General features: G+C 38.0%; 1 protein-coding gene across 2 annotated transcripts in view; it reads right to left on the reverse strand.

Annotated features, from left to right (window-relative positions):
- Positions 1–18836, reverse strand: part of NR6A1 (nuclear receptor subfamily 6 group A member 1) — a 147477-nt gene that overhangs the window by 107506 nt on the left and 21135 nt on the right. For both annotated transcript variants that reach the window (XM_036411962.2, XM_036411961.2), the window contains exon 2: positions 10389–10430. In XM_036411962.2, the coding sequence (XP_036267855.1) occupies positions 10389–10430 (42 nt within the window). The remainder of the gene's footprint in view (positions 1–10388; positions 10431–18836) is intronic.

The following is an 18836-nucleotide window of genomic DNA, read 5'->3' on the forward strand; positions in this document are numbered from 1 at the left end:
CCTGGGATCAAACCCACAACCTTGACATATAAGGATAATACTATAACCCTTAGCTACCCAGTCAGGGCCCCCTATTTTTAGAGTTTTCATACATGCTCTTAGAATGAGCTAAAGGCTCATTCCTTTTCTCAGATTTTGAGGCCTAGCAGTATTATTTTTCAGAAAATCTTGATTTTCTGTTGTTTAATTATGAGTTTTACCGTATAAGCATTGTTTTCTTGTATTTTTCTAAGTCCTTGCTCTTGGCTCTTCAGTTAGGGCTTGTTGCCACCTAGTGGACCAAATAGGAATAAATGCCAATGCATTATCACAGGTTCTCATCTCTATGCTTTCAAGATACCACTAGATGGAGACTTCAAACTTTAAGTAGAAGAAGAGCTCTTATGCCTATCCAGAAAGTTAGTAAAAATAAATAAATAAAATAAGACAGGTTCACATAAATAAAATAAAAAGAAATGTGTCCAAAATAATGAGTTAAATAAAAATTTTAGGAGGCAGTATGGCACATAGGTTAAGAAAATATGCCTTGACTCTTATGAACATAATCACAAAAATCCACACAAAAAATTGCCAAGTTTAATTTGCAATATATACAAATTATAATATATCTTGACTATATGAAGCTTACCCCAGGATTTCCAGGCTGGCTCAATTTTTAAAATGATAATACATTATGACCAGCAAGGAAATGGCAAAGATGCAAACTCTCCCTCATTTTTCCACTGTACCATTCTACCTTTCCATTCGGGTCACTTTTATCAACATAACCCTGCAACTGCCAGGAGAGCATGATTCATATGAGAAGCTACTAAGGCTCCCCTCATTCTCAGTACCGTAGTGGAAAGCCTGACAACAAAGGAGGCCAATTCTGATAACCTGATTAGTGAACGGGGGCAGAGCTGCAAGTAGATGCCTGAAATGCTACTCTAGGCTTTTACCCTGGTTCTTGGGCTTCAAGATGGCTCCTGCTACTTGAAGACATTGATTCCCCTTCCTTTGAGCAATTTCAAGGAACAAGAATGTAAAATCTTGATCTAAGTGGGAAGTTGGAGCCTGGGTGGTTCAATTTGGCAGAACCACCTTGGAAATTTGGTAGCTGAAAATGAGAACCAGAGATTTTTTATTTTAAACATACTATACCTTTATTTAATATAAGAGCCTTGTTAAGAAATAAAAAATAAAATGTAGGAATAAAAATTACCCTACAATCCCATTCACCCAAAGATACTACTAATAAATAATTCAGTGTATCTTCTTCCAGGCTACAATCTGCCTTCTTCTTAATGATTCCATAGTATTCCATTGCATGAATAACCACAATCCATTAAATTACTTCCCTATTTAACTTATGAGCTGTTTCTAATCTTTTTGCTATTAAATGCTGAAAGGAATACCTGTGAATATACATTTTTGCATACCTGTCATTTCTTATAGAATACCTATAAATACTTACAAATACCTATGAATATTTATTAACTGCTAACTCTGCAATTTTTAATTTTTAAATTTTAAACTGCTAAACCTGCACAAATAAACCTGTACATTTTCAGTTTTGTGGTTATTATTAGATTACACTCCTAAGAGTTCCCATTTTCCCACAACAACTACACTGACAATTGGCATTCTTTAATATAGGATCTGCAAACTCAAATGCCTACAGAAGACTGACAGAAAACATAAATGAATGAAGGCCATATGGGAGTGTTTGCTCACCTGAGAACACGTTCATTTAACTAGGGCAGCCTATTCTGTTCCAGCCAAAAGGTGCCATATGTAGAATCCAGACAACATGTTAGATCTTCCAATTTCAAGAAGGCCAAAAACTCAAATTTTTATGAAACTTTTGCAGGTTTTAAATGTTGGCAAAAAACATGTTTTTATTTAAACATCCAGGTAGCCAACAAAATACATCTATAAGCCAGATACAGTTAGCACATGCAATTATGTACTAAGGTAAAAAAGATGTGACACATTATCATTTTGAATCTTGTTATATTCATGACTAGAGCCCTGATGCACGAAATTCATGCACGTGTAGGCCTTCCTTCCCCCGGCTGCCGACAATGGCTTCCCTCTGGCACTCGAGACCTGGGCTTCCCTCGAAGCCCTGGCTTCAGATTGTCCTTCCGGATGTCTGGTCTAATTAGCATACTATACTTTTTTTTATTAGTATTATTATAGATGCTTATTTCTTCCTCTGCTTACCAACAGGAGATGTATTTGTTTACTTTTGGTTCACAGTGACTACTAAAGCCTTCAGAAAAAAAATGCTTATCTTCTTTTTCCCAGATTCATATCTACAAACATTGGGTATAAAAAAAAAAAAAAAAAAAAAAAGATTATATAACAGAAGCTAAAGCATTGCTAAGTGACCCAAGTGTGCTCAGAAAAAGCATATGAGGTCTCATTTACGACTGAGTTGCCTTATTCTCCTCAGCATACATACAGTACACCGTAAAATTTTTTTTTTAGAAAAAAAAAAAAACGCTAACTTGTAAAACTATGCATAACTTAGAAGAGGGTGGCTGTAATAATCTAGGGCTCCCTCCACTTGATACATTTATCTAACAGCAAATTTTCTCTTCAGTGAGACACCAAAAAAGGAAGAGAAAATTTCCCACACATCTCCCTTTGTTATCCTATTGAATTTAAACAAGCATTTTCAACTTTTTTAAATGAAATAAAACAGATGTTTATATAAATCTTTCTCTGATCTCAAAAATGTTACTGCAGTACTGCTCCGTTAGGAAGAACAATTTCAGCAACCACTCCAGTGTCAGAGTTTTTTCTCATTCCTTCTTAGTCATCATTATAAATCTCCAGACCCAGATATTCATTCCCTGCAGCCACCAGAGATAATGACAGAGATTCTTGACTATCCAAGGTCCCAACAATAGCTTTTGAATGCAACTATCTTTTCATCAATTGTAAACAAGTCCTAAACTCTTGGCTCCATAGGGAGTCCCTACCAAGTCAGTATAAACTCTGAAGCAGGGGCAGAGGTCAAGGGGATGAGAGCTCAGCCTGAGCTCTGGACCTCAAGCCACTCCCACCCTGTTCAAAAGAATCCTTATCAGAAATCCAGACCCAATGTTAGATCTTCTCAGCAAAAAGGTCACATTCAGGAGACTTGATCTATCAGTGATCTAGCACATTGAGCTGAAAAAGCAGGCTCTTGGAACAGTTATGACTGCAAAATACCTAAATCACTAACAGAATGTTGTGGAGGAAAGGTGACATAAGGGGAAAACAAGGGAGATTTGTGAACTTATCTTCATTTTTTTCAAAAAAAGAATCTATCCGATAAATGGACAAATCCTTAATCTGAGCCAAAGAAATCTCTTGCCTGTTCATCCTACCATTTACCCATGGATCCCTATTTGGTGGCTATTAGTATGGCAAGAGAGGGCAAAGATTAAATTTAACTTTCAAGTTTCTTTTGAAATGCTCATTTATCCACATCCTTGATCAGTAGAAGACTATATATATAGTCTAGGTTAGCAAGAATCTGTATTATGCAGTGTTTTAAAAATGATTAATAGTCAAATATTTAATTACACAATTTTCCCCCTCAGCATGCTCGCTTTGCTACTTCCCAAAGAGAAAGTGCATAGTCTGAGTATTGTTTTAATAGGCAGGGGATTAACTCTTCAGTTTCCTAAGAGGTTAAATAAATGGGTTAGCAGATGGTCATTTGGGAGGTTACCTGCTGCTGGTTGGGGAAAGAGGCCCAAAATATTCTAACAATCAACCAGATGGTAAAGAACAGTCTTAGCCAAAGTGGTCAGCAGCGCATGAGCTCTGCTCCTCTGAGGAAACTACTTACAAAGCAGTAACTTACACCTGCTAACATCTGGAATGACTTACCTTTGTATCATTAAGAAACACAGGCTAGTCTAACTGAATAAAGTGCAGTTACTACAGCCCTTGAGTGCAGACTGAGAATTTCAACTTTACCTTGTACAGCCTAAAACAGCAAACTTAATAGTGTTTACGATTTGCCAAGCATTATTCTAAATACATATATTACTTTACAACAGCCCTCACAACAGTCCTGTAAAGTAGGAATAACTTTTTTTTTAATGGTTTGCTTGTTTTTGTTTTTGTTTTTAATATATTTTATTGATTTTTAACAGAGAGAAAGGGAGAGATAGCTAGAAACGTCGATGAGAGAGAAACATTGACCAGCTGCCTCTTGCACACCCCCTACCGGGGATGTGTCCGCAACCTTTGGCCGGAATCGAACCTGGGACCTTTCAGTCTACAGACTGACACTCTACCACTGAGCCAAACCAGCTTCGGCAGGAATAACCTTTTATTGCCCCCGTTTTACAGATGGAAACACTGAGGCACAGAGAGATTAAACTTAGCCAAGATTACAGAGCTAATAAATATTGAAGCCAAGCAATCTTGAGCCATAGCCCATGCTCTTAATTCTAAAATATTTTGAACTAAAGGGTTCAACTGAAATGCAGACAAAAGATGTATACAAAAACATGTTAACTGTGGTATTATTTACAACTAGTGGTCTGGTGCACGGATTAGTACACATTGAAAGGAAATTAATTAGAAGATTTGTGTGGTAATTACATTACTGCAAAAAACTACATGTCAAAATAGTATATATAATATAGTATCCTAACTAATAAAAGAGTAATATGCAAATTGACCATCACTCCAAAACACAAGATGGCCACCCCCATGTGGTCATAAGATGGCCACCACAAGATATCTAGCAGGGGAAGGCAGTTGTGGGGGGGGGGGGGGGGACCAAGCCTGTAGGGGAGGGCAGTTTGGGGTGACCAGGCTGGCAAGGGAAGGCAGTTAGGAATTACTGGGGAGCAGGAGAGGGCAGTTAGGAGTTACCGGGGAGCAAGGTGACGAGGTTGGCAGGGGAGGGCAATTAGGCATCAATCAGGCTGGCAGGGAGTGGCTAGGGGGTGATTAGGCTGGCAGGCAGAAGTGGTTAGGGGCAATCAGGTGGGCAGGCAGGTGAGCAGTTGGGAGCCAGCAGTCCTGGATTGTGAGAGGGATGTCCAACTGCCCGTTTAGGCCCGATCCTGATGGGGTCCCAGATTGGAGAGGGTGCAAGCTGGTCAATTGGGATACCCCCACCCACACACACACACACACACACACACTCACACACGTGTATGAATTTCGTGCACCAGGCCTCTAGTCATAAAATTAAAACACATATGTGACTGGTGCCAGTGAGAGCTTTATATGTTTATTTTTAGGTTGCCAGTGCATGTCATATGTACCGGCTGGTTGGTTGGTAGGATGGTCAGACACTTTGCCTTTTATATAGAGAGATGTACAAAAAACTGGAAGCAATCTAAATGTCCAACAATAGGAGAACAGATAAATAAATCATGGTAAAGTTATTATAATGAAATATTATCCTATCATTAAAAATATTTATGAAAAATGCTTCATGACTTGAAATAATATTTCCAATCTAATGCTGAGGGGAGATGAGGGGGACAGGATACAAAATTGTATATATATATATTACAATTGCTACTTAATTATGCAAAAAATAAGCTCAGCCCAGGCCAAGTAGCTAGCTCACTTGGTTGGAGCATCGCCCTAATATGCCAAGGTTGCAGGTTCAATCCCTGGTCAGGGCACATTCAAAAATCAACCAATGATTGCATAAATAGTGAACAACAAATCAATGTTTCTGTTTCTCTGTTACACTCTCAAAAAAAATAATGAAATAAAAAGTTTTTAAAAATATACAAAACCATGGACATTTGGTTAGAGAACCGTCCCAATTACGCCAAGGTTGCGAGTCAAAGCATATACAAAAATCAACCAATGGCCAAAACTGGTTTGGCTCAGTGGATAGAGCATCGGCCTGAGTACTGAAAGGTCCCGGGTTCGATTCCGGTCAAGAGAATGTACCTTGGTTGAGGGCACATCCCCAATAGGGGGTGTGCAAGAGGCAGCTGATCAATGATTCTCTCTCATTGATCTTTTTAACTCTCTATCCCTCCCTCTTTCTCTCTGTAAAAAATCAATAAAATATATATATATTTTTAAAAATCAACCAATGAATGTGTAAATAGTGCAATAACAAATTGATGTTTCTCTCTCTCTCTCCCTAAAATCAATAAACAAAAATTTAAAAGAAATATATTTGTCAAAGAAATAAGCTCGGATACAAATGGAAGGACATATTCTCAAAAAGAAACAATGGCTATTTCCAGGTGGTGAGATCAGGGATGGATATTATATATATATGGAGAGTGAGTGTGTGTGTTTTCCATAATGAACATGCATTGTCCTACTAAAAAAGTCAATTTTTTCTTTTCATCAACCTATATCAAGATCTTTTTAAAAAATATATATTTTTATTTATTTCAGAGATGAAGGAAGAGGGAGAGACAGAAACATGACTGATGAGAGAGAATCATTGATTGGCTGCCGCCTGCACGCCCCCTCCTGGGGACCAAACCCGCAACCTGGGCATGTGCCCTTGACACGAATGGAATCTGGGACCCTTCAGTCTGCAGTCTGTCGCTCTATCCACTGAACCAAACCAGCAAGGGCTATCCCAAGATCTTTAAGCAGTTGGTAAAAAACAGTTAAAAAGTACCTACTCTAACTTCAAGTAGTTCCTTTCCTTGGGATAATACTCTTTGAACATCAAACAATACAGTTAGCACATACCAAAAAGGATGCTCATCTTCAACTTTGAAAGCTGAATTAAAATGAGTATTTTCAATTTTGGTCAATGTTTACTATCTAATTGTTTGTAGAATTATTTTATAAGTAGAGAAACGGGTCTCATTATTTACAGGCCAAAAACTCAGAAATGACTTTGCTGAAAGTTTGACTTTGGAGGAAGAACAGCTGTTGCTAATCCAACTATTTACCCTTTGACCCTCTCTCTGGCCAATGACTGAACAGTATCAATTGTTTTCCTATTATGTGCTGTTTACAATCCCTGAGAGGCATGAAAGGAATTAATAATTTAGCCTAGAAAGCTAACAGCCTTTATTGGGGAGCCCCTTGTCTGTGGGGCAGAAATCAGAGTAAGTAGCGGTCCTTAAGTCACAGATCCCTTTACTATTCCTGTTTTATAACCTAATTGGCCCCCAAACATAAATCAATTATTTCTCCTGTTTTAAGCAACAATGACTTCTATTCTCTAACTTCCCTGTATCAAGTCAGTCCTTGTTCTCTTGGGTTTTACAACTACACAGTAAACATGATGGCTGAGGGAAAAACGGGGAGCAGGGCAGACTGGGGTTATTTGGAAACAGAAGCACAGAAAGGTTATGCTGTTTTGAACTTCTCTTGACCTTTGACTGCCCTTGTCCCTAGCTTATGCTAATAAGGCAGGGTACAGAGATGCTTCTTGTAGAAATGAACTTAGCCTGAACCTGTGCCCTAACATTGGACTCCAGGAAGCCCAAGAATCATAGGAAGGCGGTCAGAGTGTGGACAGCTGCCCATATTCTAAACATGGCTATCTATCTGTTCTATTACAAGAAAAGGTGTTTTAAAAAGAGGCCATTTAAATTGGACAAAGTAATTCCTTCCTCATCTAGTTCCAACACATCCCACCTGTTGTCCCCAAAAGTGACTGTCTACCACCACTGCCAGGCACAATGGGAAATCAGCAACAATGGTATTTTCTCATTCAAAATAAGCAAGTTTGAGCAGGTTTTCCCTATTAGGAATTGGGGAGGATTGGGGAAGCCATTGGGACCTCCAAATGGTCAAGATGCATCAAAAGAAATCCCTATTGTTCTCAATCTTATGTGCGAAAGTCATGAAGTATTAACATAGGAGATGTCATACCGTCCCAGTCAGAAGCCAAGGAATTTGCAATATCAACAACAACCAATTTAGCACAACACATACAGACCATTTTAGTCTTGAGATTCCCCATCGCTCAGTAGAGCTGACCATGCTCATTTGAACTCCAAGATTGGTTCAATAAAAATAATAAAATTTTATTTTTGTCCATTTGTTATAATATCAGACTTGCATGTATTTCTTTCAAGAGAAAGAACAAAACACTAACTTCACAAAAATATTATGAGCATTACTGAAAATATTACTATTAAACACATAAACTAAGCACAACTCAAAAGAAAAGTGATCTTTTCTTCCCTTGTGTACTGATATATAAAAGTAGAGGCCCAATGCACAAAATTCATGCAAGGGGTTTGGCCCTCGCAGCGCTGGCGGCCCGGCTTCATAGAGAAGGTTGTCTGGAAGATTATTTGGTTGTCCGGTCTAATTGTATATTATGCTTTTATTATTATAGGTGATAAAATATTTATTCTCATGGAATGGAAAGGTCTATAAGTCACATATCTAGCTAGAAAGTCTATGCAGAAATGTTAAATGAATCAGAATTAGTTGGCCCAGAAAGAAGAATCATCCAGTAATAATCTTATGAAAATAACAAGAGTCTTTCCTAGAAGATGGGCATGATTTGTTTTCAATTATTACTAAGTGCAGAAAAAGAGAATAAGTTTAGGTACTATGTGCTAAATTAGAGGTTTAAATATGTTTTTTTCCAATAATTCGAGATAAGAAAAGATTTTCCAATACAGAGTTAATACATGAAGGCAGGACCTAGACTTGTATATCCCTAGAGCATAGAAATGGACCTGGAGCAGAGAAACACTCAATATCTGAGTCTTCAATTAACTGACATATTTTATGCATATGTATAGTTCTGCCTGAAATATTACAAGGCATCTTAATATCCTTTCTAGTGTTCAAAAATTATTTTAAGAAAGAAGCATAACTCAAGAATTTACCTTTTCCTCCTCCTAAATGAAGGCTATTCATAAGAGGACAAAGAGAAATTGGCACGTTCACTGATAGTACTGGAATTTCAGGTGGCAGAGCAGGATAAACTGAGTCTATACTACCTACAAAACTGATTCCGAACTTTCCAGCTTCTAGAAGAACAAGTCCATTTCCGTTGTGTTTAATAAGCTTTGTGGGATTTATTTTGTCCTGCCATTAATAAGTATTAGTTGAACAAACATAAATGTTTATACTGTTAAGGTGTGTATGGGGGATGAGGGTGGTATGGGAGAAGGTCCACAACATCAGAAAAATGACATTAGTTAGCCAGGATGGTAAGAAGGCGAACTTTACCACTTACCCCAACAGCAGATTGGTAACAAATAGCCAGTCCCATGACACTAAAATGTAACAGAACTAGAAAAACAACTCCAGATCATGCATGGATTCTCAATCTAAATTATCATCAGACTTTTGGGCTTTTATAGCAAAATAAGGTTTATATATACTGCATATTCCCATGTCCTATTTCTAATAGATATAACAATATCTGAGAATGATAAATACCACATTTAAAAAAATTTTTTTTATTAATTTCAGAGAGGAAGGGAGAAGAAGAGAGAGAGAGAAAATCAATGATGAGAGAGAATCATTGATCACCTGCCCCCTGCATGCCACACACTGGGAATCAAGCCCTCAACCCAGGAATGTGCTCTGACCGGAAATCAGACCATGACCTCATAGGTTGACGCTCAACCATTGAGCCACGCTGGCCGGGCAAATGCCACATTTTGAGAGCACTGGAAACACAAGTGATTATCTATGATCAAGACTTAGATAGTCCTGCCCTGGCCAGTGTGGCTCAATGGTTGAGCATCATCCCATGCACCAAGAGGTTGCTGGTTTAATTCCTGGTCAAGGGCACATATTAGGGTTTTGGCCTTAGATCCCTAGGGGACGTGTAGGAGGCAGCCAATTTATGTTGTGTTCTCACAACCATGTTTCTCTCTCCCTCTCCCTCTCCTTTCCTCTCTTTCTAATAATCAATAAACTATTTTTTTTAAAAAGACTTATATAGTCCTGAAAAGCATCATTTAATTAGACCATGAAATAATTACTCTCATATAATCCCCTTAAGAATGTAGATGAAGGTGCTTCAGAAATTAAACTCTGGCATAAAATTTATCAATTTTAAATACCTAAACCAAGCATAATCCTTTTGAAAAAAAATTATGTCAAAACTAATCAATACTTTAGAAGAGTGTTTGTGGGTATATGATTGTATGTGTACATAAATGAAAGTATAATTATTGTTACTGGTTTCATGGGACGATGGATGGATAGAAAAAGGAGTTTAGAAGTAAATAGATATTTCCAGCAAACCAATGTTCTAAAAATGGGCTCAATCCTGGCCATTGAATAGGATCAGAAAAAGAAAAGAACAGCATAAGTAGGAAAGATACAATGCCCTCCCCATAATTATAAATTAAGAGAAAATAAAATCTGAGTCAATAAAGGCCTACCCGTGACATCTGAAGTTATACACTTAAAAGTACAAATACACATCCTTTTTTCATCACAAACACTGGGGAACATTCAGAACTTACTAGTGCCTGGGTCGAGCTCTGCCAAGTCATCCTGACAAAAACCTAAAGAGAAAACAACAAGAAAAAGATTTTATGATTTGTGATTTACTCCAAGGTGACACCAACTATAAAAATGCAAATATTATATACAATAGTATTTTTTAAAATCCAGATTCAGAAGTCAAATTTGGATTTAAATCCTAGTTCTAGTGGAGAAACCAAGATGTTGGCATAGGTAAACACCTGATCTTGCTGCCTCCCACAACCACTTCAAAACTACAACTAAAAGACAAAACTGACATCATCCAGAACCACAGGAGAGCTAGCTGAATGGAAATTCTACAACTAGAAGGAAAGAGAAAAGCACACTGAGACTCAAAGGAGCTGCAGAAGTAAAGTGCAGAGGTACGGAGGCTGGCATTTAAGTATGTGGCTGTCTTTTTCAATCCAGAGGGAGCCACAAGCTTCCGATTGCTCTGAACTCCAGTTCTGGGCAAGACTCTGGGGACCCAGACTCATAAGGGGAGAAACTGGACTGTCTGGCAGCAGCTAGAACTCGAGGGCGGCTTTCTCTCAGAGGTGCTTGCAGCGATTGATTACCAAGGGACACTGAGACCAGGGGGGGGGGGGGGGGGGGGGCTCTGAGGGCAGGGATGACAGGAAGGCATTGTTGTTTGCTCCGCCCTGAGACCTGGCCCCACCCAAGCTGTGTGCAAAGGCTTTTGCATATGAATGGCCTGGTCCTTTGAAATCTAAACCTACCGATCAAACTGCAGCTGAGTCAGAGAGACCCAGAACATCCAAAAGAAGGCCCAAGGCCCCACACCATCCCCCCCTTCTTCCATTAATGGCATCCTGATTTTTCTTTGGAGACTTATCCCTTTAACACTTTCAGTCCATATGACCCAAGAAGGATGGACCCTAACTTAATAAATAGGGATTAAACCCTAACCAGTTTGGCTCAGTAGATAGTGCATTGACCCGCAGACTCAAGGGTCCCAAGTTCAATTCCAGACAAGGGCATGTTCCTTGGTTGTGGACACATACCCAGTGGAGAGTGTGCAGGAGGCAGCTGATTGATGTTTCTAACTCTCTATTCCTCTCCCTTCCTTTCTGCAAAAAAAACCCAAAAAACAACAACAACAACAAAAAACCCAAAACAATAAAATATATTTAATAAATAGGGATTAACAACAGCATCTACTGTTGTAGATGAGATAGTGAATGTAAAGGCTTTGCACAATATTTGACAAAGTCAGAGCTCAACGTATGTGAGCTATTACTAATCCCTAGGAATAACCCAATCCAGTGCTATGCCTGTGGTAGCAAAGAGCACATTATAGGAGAGTAACTTTTTTTTTAATTGAACAGAAGTGACTTTAAATATATTTTATTGATTTTTTATAGAGAGGAAGAAAGAGGGATAGAATGTTAGAAACATCGATGAGAGAGAATCATTGATCAGCTGCCTCTTGCACACCCCCTACTGGGGATGTGCCAAAAGCAAGGTACATTTCCTTGACCGGAATCGAACCCGGGACCCTTCAGTCCGCAGGCTGATGCTCTATCCTCTGAGCCAAACCGGTTTTGGCAGGAGGGTAACTATTGACTTATTCATGTCATCCTCAAATACCTGGGATGAAACATCACCAATATCACTTTAGTATATACTATAATTTTTTATTTACTTGAGAGGAGGGGGAGAAGAAAGAGACTTTAATTTGTAGTTCCACCAACTTACGCATTCATTGGTTGCTTCTTTTATGTGCCCTGATCAGGGATGAAACCTGCAAACTGGACATATCGGGACAACACTCTAACCAGCTGTACTACCCGGCCATGGCCATGCTGTGATTCTTGAATCCTTTTTATATCTGAGACTGTAAATTACTTGATGCCATGATCCCAGGTGTATGCTACCTCCTGAGGAAAGGAGGACTCTTTATATATGCCTTAAAACAAATTCCTTTCATAGTTGCAAAGAGCAACAATTATGGAATTCAATAAGTATGTCTAAAATCGACCCACCAGCCCTGAGACCATTGGCTAATAATGCTGTGTCTGGTTTTTCAGATCACCACCAGAACAGGAGGCCTGAGAAGATATGGAGAACCCTAGCTCCTGATAACATGGAATGGCTAGCTCTGGTGACCATCCATCCTCAGGATCTCACCCAGATTCTCAGGAAACAGATCTAGCTAGCAAAATGATTCCTAACTAAAAGAATGCAAATCACTGCTAGAAGTAACCCCAGTGTGTGTTCAATTCAACACAAAGGCAAAGATTATCAGAGTTGTTCAGTAAAAAGCAGACTCCTAAGCCACATAAATATACAAACATACTCATAAAACCTTACAGATTATAACACATTAAACAGATTAGGAAACGTTCTGAAAAATCCAGGGTCTTTGGCTGGTGACTTAAATTACTTTAAAATGGGATAGAAAAGAAACAGATATATCACCAAGTCAGCATGCTCAAAAGTCATCTAAAATCTAGTGCAAAATTTATATTCGCTTACCACATTTTTTTTCTTTTCACTTACTACATTTAAACTTATAAGACAGATGCTTGGTGAAAAGGGCATTGGTCTGAGTTAAGAGTTGGATTCAAATCCCAGATTTGCCACTATCTTTGTTTAATTAACTACCTTATGCTTAGTTCCAGAAATGGGGCAAAAATAACCATCTTGTTCAATATACATTTGGAAAATATACATAAATCACCTACTTTGTGGAAAGTGATCGAGATAAGTCTAGGAAATTTCTTTCTTTCTTTTTTTTAAATATATTTTATTGATTTTGTACAGAGAGGAAGGGAAAGAGATAGAGAGTTAGAAACATCGATGAGAGAGTGTGTCATCGATCAGCTGCCTCTTGCACACCCCCTACTGGGGATGTGCCCGCAACCAAGGTACATGCCCTTGACCGAAATCGAACCCCGGACCCTTCAGTCCCCAAGCCGACGCTCTATTCATTGAGCCAAACTGGTCCCGGCGGAAATTTCTTTAACTCAAAAATAGATCCAGTTGACAAGTTTTTCTCCAATAGGTATTTGGCAAAAAGAAAAAGATCAGTGACTCCTCAATCTATAAATGGCTACAATGATAGGTTAAAAAGTTACTTCTCTTTTTCTTTATTTACTAGTTTGACTTTAAAAGTATGTATTTACATAAAAGAATTTTAAAATTTAAGTGCCCATCTTTTTTCACAAATGTGAACAAATTTTATAAGTAATGCCAGTAAACAAATTCAAGCCTGAAACTGGCTAATTGTAATCTATAATGTGTCTTTTACAAAAATAGTTAAATGTTACTCTAGGAATGTTTTAATTTAATTTGACAGTAGGAAGGCAGTGTGGTTTAATAAAGACCTGGATCCTGGTCAGGGCTGGACAACACACTCAGTCTATTTTGAAGCCTCAGGAGCCCAAAGGCAAAATTAAGGTGAGGCCCTTAAAAGGTAAAATTCTACAACTGTAAGAAAAAATCGTTTACTTCCGCCAAACAGAAATTATACCCACAAATATCCTTCATGATCCGCCACTTTAATTTTTTCTCTTGCTTCTCATCCTACCCTTCCTACAGTGTATACTCCATCCATCCTGAACCATAGGCATATGTTGTTTGATTGCACTTTGCTTTACTGAGCTTCAGAGAGATTGCCTTTTTTAGAAATTGAAGGCAAGACACCCCCACAACCACACACACACACACACACAAACACACACACCAGCAAACAGATTACGTATAACTCATTTTATTGTGATACTCGTTTTATTGTGGTGCTCTGGAATCAAACCAGCAATATTTCCAAGATATGCCTGTACAATGAGCTCCCTGAATTCAACATATAATTTAGCCTCCATTCATTTGCACATACTATTTTCTCCCCCTGAGCCAACTCTCGTTCACCATTCTAATGTAAGGGTCACCCTCCCCCATCCTCTCCCCCACACACACAAGTCCAAGTTAGGCACTACAGATACAATAACTGAAGCTACTGGCTTTTCAGGAACCTTTGAAAAAGAGGAGAGAAAAACTGATTTTAAAATCCAAGAAAAATAAAACAGACCTGCAAATGTGAAATTAAAATGTGTTAGTTAAATATTTATGATGTATAATATTATTTAAATATGAGGTATATTATTTCACCCAGTCAACTATAATTCAAGTTTTATATACTGTAATTTTAAGTGTGAGATATAAAATGAAGCAGAGATTCCAGAAGAAAGTCAAGGGTCTAAAAGGATTTTGAAACTGCTCTGGTTAATCAGCCATCCCTACACAATGCTCCCACAGTTCCCTGAGCTTCCCATAACACATCATGATCAGGGCCACTAATTGTGAAAGGTTCTAGAGAAAGTTGTTTTCCGTAATACCCAACACAAAGCTAAAAATCTTTACCCAGGATTTGTACTAATATACAACAGTCATTCGCCCGTCCTTTCTTGACCACCCAGCTCTGGTCATTTGTATCAGTTTCCCATTTGCTTTGTCTCCCCTAATTATGATAGGTCTCCAATGAAATTCCGTATTCTTTTTTCAGTCAGGTCTGGTCTCAGCCTTATCTATATATACAGTCCCAGGACTGAAACATGACCCAGGATCCCAGGATAAATTGCTCAGTAAATGTTGAGAAACTACATCTTTCTCCAGAAAGAAATAGTACTACACCGCTATGAATTTCTTGCAAAAATATCAAGTTCTAAGAGAAAATAACAATTTACTATTCTCTGCCTTTAAAATCTAGAAAAAGCGATATCCAATAGAAATTCCTATAATGGAAATGTTCTTTGTCCAATATGGTAGCCTCTAGACACATGTGGATACTGAGCACTTGGAATGTGCATGCTGTGACTGAGGAATTGAATTTTGTAAAAAGTATTTTTACTGATTTCTGGCGAGAGGAAAGAGAGGGAGAGAGATACGTCAATATGAGAGCAAACATCAATCAGCTGCCTTGTGCACGCCCCCATGGGGGAGATAGAGCCCACAACAAGGGCAAGAATCCAACCTGCGGCTTTTCAGTACACAGAAGGATGAACAACCAACTGAGCCACACTGGCAAGGATGAGACGCTGAATTTTTAACTTTACTTAATTTTAATTAAGGTAGCCACATAAGGCCAGGGGTCATTACAAAGGACAAGGTAAAACTAGAAAGAAGTTTTCCATTCTGCTAAATTTGTTATGCCACCTTTTGGACTCCGTTGCAGTTTTAAAGAAAATGAACTATGGAAATGCTATGTTAGTGTTATTTATTACCCAATTTATAAGTGTATCAGTTGTTAACAGAAAAATATTTCCATCAGCTTGCAAATACAATCACTTATTCCTTCAAATGTGAAGTACCTGCCCACTCTGTAGCAGACCCTAAGCATGGAAGATACAAGACTGACCCTATCAGAGAATAAACAAGACAAAAATTTACTATAGAGTACAATAAGGATATATTTAATGCCACTGATCTACTGTACACTTAAAAACTATTAAAAAGGTAAAATGTATTTTATATATATATATATATATATATATAAAATAAAAATTTTAAAACAAATGAAAGCCTAATAAACTAAAGATAGTGAAATAAATAATAACATTTAAAAACTAACTGTAGAGAGTGAATGATGGACAGATAGATTGAGACAGATGGACATGCAGCTAGGATGCAATGCAGAGTAATAAGAGCATAAATTTTGATATGAGAATAGGTTTGAATCCTGGCACCATTACTTACTATATGTGTGTTAGTTTAGGAAGTGTCTTCACCTCTCAGAGCCAATTTCCTCACCCATAGATTGTTGTGAGAATTCAAAGAGATGATACAATTAGGTCAGTGAATCACTATCAGTGAGCAAACAGAAGCAGCAACCATGGAGTTAGGGGCATGTGGAAGGAATAAGCATTCACCAGACAGACAGGCCTATTTGAGAAAGCCACATGTAAAAGGCATAAGTAAAGAGAGGAAACAGAATGTCATCTGGCAAGCTGGCTTGACTGGAACCCTAGTTAGGGTCATATCATAAAGGGTTTCAACTGCTATTCAGAGGAGTCTGGGGCTTTTTTCTATAGGCAACAGTCACTGAGGAAAGAAAATAAATGTATACATCTAGGAAGTTTGTCATTACCAGTCCAACTCTGACTACTTCAATATAGACTCCAAAATTTCAACCAGTAAACTAAAAGCACAAGGAGCTAAAAGAGAGAGAGACAAAAAAGAGTTTTGTGGGGACAGTCAACAACAAACCATCCACAGCTCCTTAAATTCTAGGAACTCTTCCCATTTTCAAGGCCCTCCTCCAACTCCATCTTCCATCCTTTTGGTACAATGGATGGCTTGGATAGAGGCTGAGAAGGAATGGAGGAGAGGGGGTTGTTTTTGTTGTGGTTTTGTTCTTTTGTTTTTGTTTTTTTGAGTAACAAACATTAACTGGCCAGACCATGGCCTGCCTTACAGCCAGGTTTACAACCTGCAAGTTGTCCTAGACCCAAGCAGACACAGAAACACTTCTTCCATTGGCTGAGCATTAAATTCACATCTGCCTCTTCCCTTTCTAGCCAGTGTATGAGGTGCCAATTGGGCCATTAGCTTTTGCTTCTCACAGGCAAAATGACAAACCACAGCTCAGGAATAACAGAAAATGCTTTTCAATGCAGGAAGATAGAACCACAATTCCATACAGCAAAAGCTGGCTAGCAGGGCTTCCAGTCTTATTTCCCTTTCCCCACCTACAAATGTTAAGGTCACATTTTTAAAAGTGCAACAAAAACAATGCCCTTTTCCTAATGTTATTTTCTTGACATAAAATCTTAGGGGCAAATAAAAGGAGTGAAGGGAGGGGAAGCCAAGGATTCTCAATTATATAACCTATTATGCCCACATATCTGCTCAGCTTAAATGCCACTTACAAGAAGTATCTACATTTCTATGGAAACATTAATAACTTCCATATGATCAATCTACATCACCTTTCATACAGTGTTCAGGCTTCTAGCTTTGTAATTACAGCCTTGTAAACAGACTGAAGACAGAACAGCCAGCCCAACATTATGATATTTTATTTTTTTAAAATAAAAACACTACTAGCTTCAAGGCTGTGACTATGGAATCAGAAGGTGAAAACTGTTTAGGAAGGCAGTTTGGTTTGATGAGTCAGAGGTCATTAGTGTTTCTATGGAAATAGAGTAGAGGCATTTCTCAGAAAACTGCATGTACTGATGCCTCTGACACTTTTCATTTACAATTTCTGGTTCTCTGGAGTAACAAAAGGGGTTATTCATAATTCTTCATTCAGCCTGGAGGATAAAGAAATTTCAAAATGCACACATACAAGGAAATGTATAAGATAATCTATCACCTGCCATTTATAAAATCTTTACGATGTGCCAGGCATTGGTTTGACATTTTACATAAATCTTACTGAAAGTAGCTACCATTATATATGGTATTATATTCTATTACACAGAAAGAAAAACACCTCGAAACAAGATAACTTCTATTTAGAGCCATTTGGCTAATGAAATCCCACATTCGTACAACACATGATTTTGCAACAGCCAGAAATGAGAATTTGAAGTTAACCCTGACACTCTCCCAACAACAGGGCCTCAGTCTACGAATACACTTTAGATGAGTCCATTTACAAACCACCTCCTGTTCGCTCATCTTTAACACATTAGCATGACATGCATGGCCTTAATTACAAAAATAAACAAATTCAATATTTGAAAAGCTACTTTTTGCAATCTTTATTTCCCTGACATCTCTTGAAACTTGAAAAGAATAATACGTAAAATCCTATTTCCGAATTTTAACTCATTATAGAGATAAAAATGTTTATGACAACTTTAATGTGAGAGCAATTTCCTAATATTGAGTCATCAATAAATTAATATACTAGGGTGGCAAGTCGACAAACATAGCTTTGCTCCACTACAGTCAGACATTCAATTCTGCAAGTGAAAAGACTATGCCACTTCATACAAGGAACTTGAACAGTCACAGATTTAGTATCCAAAGGGGGATCCTGGAACCAATCCCCTGTGGATATTAAGAGACCACTTTACTAATAAGCATTTGTGTAATGCTGTATGATCTACTGTGCTCCATTTTCTCTTCAGTAAAAGGAGAAAGTCTGGCCAATTTTTTTAGAATTCTTTTCAGCTCGATAGTCTATGAATTTATCAAAAGTTGATAATTGTGTGTCCTAGAGGTACAAATCATAATATTAATACTTGAGGAACCCTTAAGATTCTTAGATTTTTTTTAAACTAGAAGCAGCCTTTTAGAGCACCCTAATCTCTTTTCAATCCACCCCAACACTCATTTTACAGAAGGGAGATATTGTGGAACAGGAATGTCTGCAGCATCTCTCTGTGCCTTAAATACTAATCGTGGTCCTAAGGCTTTGGCATTTCCCTGATCTAAAAATGGGAGTAACAATTGTACATACACATCACAGGACTACT

This window comes from Pipistrellus kuhlii, unplaced genomic scaffold, assembly GCF_014108245.1.
Source record: "Pipistrellus kuhlii isolate mPipKuh1 unplaced genomic scaffold, mPipKuh1.p scaffold_m20_p_43, whole genome shotgun sequence".
In the NCBI taxonomy this organism is placed as follows: Eukaryota; Metazoa; Chordata; class Mammalia; order Chiroptera; family Vespertilionidae; genus Pipistrellus; species Pipistrellus kuhlii.